The 4,180-nt window shown below is 45.7% G+C and overlaps 1 protein-coding gene across 2 annotated transcripts in view; it reads left to right on the top strand.

Annotated features, from left to right (window-relative positions):
- The first annotated feature begins 3,808 nt into the window (after positions 1-3,808).
- The window catches only part of pik3ip1 (phosphoinositide-3-kinase interacting protein 1), a 74,347-nt gene continuing 73,975 nt past the window's right edge, over positions 3,809-4,180 (top strand). Inside the window, exon 1 of one of the 2 annotated variants that reach the window (XM_048611282.1) lies at positions 3,809-3,929. Coding sequence is in view for 1 of the 2 variants with exons in the window: in XM_048611280.1 (XP_048467237.1) it covers positions 4,034-4,154 (121 nt within the window). In the remaining variant the exon portion in view is untranslated. Of the gene's footprint in view, positions 4,155-4,180 lie in introns of both variants that reach the window. The other variant, XM_048611280.1, reaches the window with a different exon arrangement.

Genomic DNA, 4,180 nt, shown 5'->3' with positions numbered 1-4,180 from the left:
ACTCTCTCCGTGACTCCCTTGTCCGCTCCACACTCCCCTCCAGCTCCACCACACCCGGCACTTTTCCCTGCAACCGCAGGAAGTGCTACACCTGCCCCCATACCTCCTCCCTCACCCCCATCCCAGGCCCCAAGAAGACTTTCCACATCAAGCAGATGTTCACCTGCACATCTGCCAATGTGGTATACTGCATCCGCTGTACCCGGTGTGGCTTCCTCTACATCGGGGAAACCAATCGGAGGCTCGGGGACCGCTTTGCAGAACACCTACGCTCGGTTCGCAATAAACAACTGCACCTCCCAGTCGCGAACCATTTCAACTCCCCCTCCCATTCCTCAGACGACATGTCCATCCTGGGCCTCCTGCAGTGCCACAACGATGCCACCCGAAGGTTGCAGGAACAGCAACTCATATTCCGCTTGGGAACCCTGCAGCCCAATGGTATCAATGTGGATTTCACAAGTTTCAAAATCTCCCCTCCCCCTACCGCATCCCAAAACCAGTCCAGCTCATCCCTGCCTCCCTAACCTGTTCTTCCTCCCACCTATCCCCTCCTCCCACCTCAAGCCGCACCTCCATCTCCTACCGACCAACCTCATCCCGCCCCCTTGACCTGTCCGTCCTCCCTGGACTGACCTATCCCCTCCCTAACTCCCCACTTACACTCACCTTTACTGGCCCCATCCCCGCCTCTTCGACCTGTTTGTTTCCTCTCCACCTATCCTCTCCTCTATCCATCTTCTATCCGCCTCCCACTCTCTCCCTATTTATTTTAGAACCCTCTTCCCCTCCCCCTTTTCTGATGAAGGGTCTAGGCCCGAAACGTCAGCCTCTCTGCTCCTATGATGCTGCTTGGCCTGCTGTGTTCATCCAGCCCTGCACCTTGTTGTCTCTCATCTATACAAGGGATACAGGTACTTCCAAGATATGATCATCAGGACTAATCTGACCTGATTACTTCCACACCCACACCTACAACAGTGTAGATTGGGGCATTGACATTCTCTGGTCAGCAGCCCCAAAATGTAACCCCAAAAGTTGCACAGCTCCAAACATAGCTGTGTTAACCACTACCCCAGTGTTAGCCTCACGTAATTATGCCATGCCATTTAAGGTGGCTATCGATGTGAGTGATGTGAGTGTCAGTGCTGCACTCTTATAAGACGATGACAAGAAGATAGAAAGGCCTATTGGATATTTTTCCAGAAAATTGAATGATCATCGGTGGAAATATTCCATGATTGCGAAGGAAATGAGTTTGGTGTTGGCACTACAACAATTCAACATTTATATTGCCGGCAATGTGTCTGAGACAATTGTATACATTGACCATCAAACATGAAAGTTTTTGGAGAAATTTAAGGACAAAAATTCCAGACTGTTTAGATGGAGATTATTATTGCAGCCATTCAATTTGAAAATTATACATGTGGCAGGATGAGAGAATGCAATTGCCGACACATTGTTACAGCTTGGATGAAGACAGATGGAGGCATTCGGTGGTGGGAGTTAACAGACTGAAACAGAATGTAGCAGGAAATGTTTGCATGCTCAGAGTCAATGTAATATACATGTATTGTAGTGTACGAATAAAATTAATGGCTTTTAAAAATGAAGCCATCTTTATACATTGATAGTGAGGTGTGGTGATGCTGTGACTTTAAGAGGTTATTTTATCATTTTTTTGGAGAGAGGTTGTAAGGCAGAGGTACCAAGCAGTTTACCAAAAACTTGTGAGGACCTAGGGTTTTTTTTTTAAAAGTTGGAACACTGGGGGGACCCTGGATGTGTGTGGCCAGCACTCACAGACCAGGATATTTCTAGTTTTCTCTGGTTTTTAGGTTTAGCTTTAAGCAGTTCCTGTTGTGAGCTCAAAGAGGTAGAAGCTATCTTTAAGTAGAAGCTACTTTTTCCCTCTCTCGGTTACAGCTAGAAGCCGGGGCTTCTGTCTGCTGCAGCGTTACCTGTGAGGCAAATCTATTTTTCTGAATGTTCATTTTCACCAAGATATGTGTTTATGAGAAGTTACTATATTGGAACAGTTAATTAGTAATAGCTACTGTATCTATTATTTGCATCTGGACGCAGACACTTTACATTTGCCTTAAAAATAATGAAAAGTTCGGATCTACGAGGAGGTCTGGTCTGGTCCATTATACTAGCTGTTGCTACCCACTAAAGGCATGCCAGGAAATGCCAAAGTTTATGAAGTTTAAAAATCGCTCAGTTCAGTCATTATGATAAAGCAGCAGCATCATTTGGTAAATGTAGAATCCACAACAAAGACTGGTCTGAGACCTATTCAGCAAAGATGACAATGTCATCGAAGCAAATATTTCCTCCTTATTCACAACATAAGCCCATCACTGAGAACACTTCAAGACTTGCAAATAGATAATATGAAATATAGGGAGAGTCTGCACAAATAAACACTAGATCAATCTGTGTTGAGAAATCCCACCTGCCTGTGAAAACGTAGACCAAGTGCATTATATGAATGATGAAAAGAAGAAGTGCTTGGTCCTTTCATTACAAATTTCCCCCTATTTTCTCATTCATCTGGATATGCACATCTCTGGCCAACATTGTTTGTCCATTCCTAATTGCCCTGGAGAAGGTGGTGGTGAGCTGCCTTCTTGAACTGCTGCAGTTCATATGATGAAGGACTGTTAAGGAGTTCCAGAATTATAACCTAGACAGGCAATGTATTTCTAAGTCAGGATGGTCAGTGACTTGGAGGGAAACTTGTAGGTGGTAGTCCCATGTATCTGCTGCTCTTTTCCTGCTAGATAGTAATGGTCGTCATTGGGAAGGTTTGTTAAATGAGCCATGGTGAGTTGTTGCATTGCATTGTGTAGATGTTGCACACAGCTGCTCCTGTGTATTTATGGTGATGAAGGTCTTAGATGACATGCCATTCAAGCAGACTGCTTTGTCTTGGATTGACTTTAGCTTCTTGGATGCTATTGGAGATAGACCATCCAGCAGGTGGAGAGTATGCCATCATAATCCTGGACTTGCAGATAATGGACAAGGTTTGAGCAGTCGGGAGCATTGCTTCCTTAGCTGTGGAGCCGTCCACACATGGCAAATGGCTTACAAAGACGATTTTTAGCATTGACTTCTGGTTCTGGAAGTTGCTGCCATGCATGGTCCTTGAAGGTAAATGAAGCCAAAAATAAAATTAGCAGGAATGCTGGTCATAAAATGAGTTATTTTCCATAGGATTTCCAGCCTCGGACCTGTGTTTGGAGCCACAGTATTTATACGGCTGGTCCAGTTCAGCTTCTGGTCAATGGTAACACCCAGGATGTTGATAGTAGGATATTCAGTGAAGGTTGTGCCATTGAATGTCAGGGGACAATCACAGGATTCTCCTTTGTTGGAGATGATCATTTCCTGGCACTTGTGTGGTGCAAATATTACTTGCCACTTATCAGCAGATCCTTGACCATTGTTCAAGTTTTGCTACCTGTAGTGATTGGAATGTGGGCCAGGTACATATCTTTGAATATGAGATCCTTGATTGGCTGAGGTTAACAACCACAATCAGAGATCTCATATTCGATTAGACCCACCAGACCCTAGTTCCAGTCACTGTACCAACTTTGAACACTTCATTATTAGCATAATCATAAATGGTGCTGAACATTGTGCAATTTTTAGTACATGACCTCACATCTGACGTTATTATGGCGGGAAGATCATTAATCATGCAGGTGAAAATGGTTGGGTTTAAGATATTGCGGTGAGGAACTTGGACAAATACGCACTGGTGCTGAAATGACGTATTGTCTAGGCACAAGCGCTAGGACCCAGGGAATCGTGTTTTATTTGTGGTGTCGGTGGCCGTTAGGACCCGGGGAATCGTGTTTGTGTGGTATCGGAAGATGTTCGGACCCGGGACGGTGGTTGTCGGAGAGACAGGGGTGAGGTCCTGGGGAAGAGTTGGTGTGTATGTGGGAGAGGCGGGCGCTAGGACCTGAAGGGGCGGGTCTCTGTGTGGGAATGAGGTTGTTTACCAAAGTGGAAGATGGAGCAGAGAGAGGCTGTGAGTTTGGGAAAAGCTGGGAGGCTGCTGGGGGCTGTCAGGGTCTGCTCCCTGATTATGTCTATCCATTTCCTGGGAGACACTGCAACTGCACAAAGAACAGGTAAATCCCGTGTGTCGGGGGGGGGG

This window comes from Rhincodon typus, chromosome 24, assembly GCF_021869965.1.
Source record: "Rhincodon typus isolate 14 chromosome 24, sRhiTyp1.1, whole genome shotgun sequence".
Taxonomy (NCBI): domain Eukaryota; kingdom Metazoa; phylum Chordata; class Chondrichthyes; order Orectolobiformes; family Rhincodontidae; genus Rhincodon; species Rhincodon typus.
The sequence above is the reverse complement of the archived record's forward strand: the minus strand, read 5'-3'. Positions and strand labels throughout refer to the sequence as shown.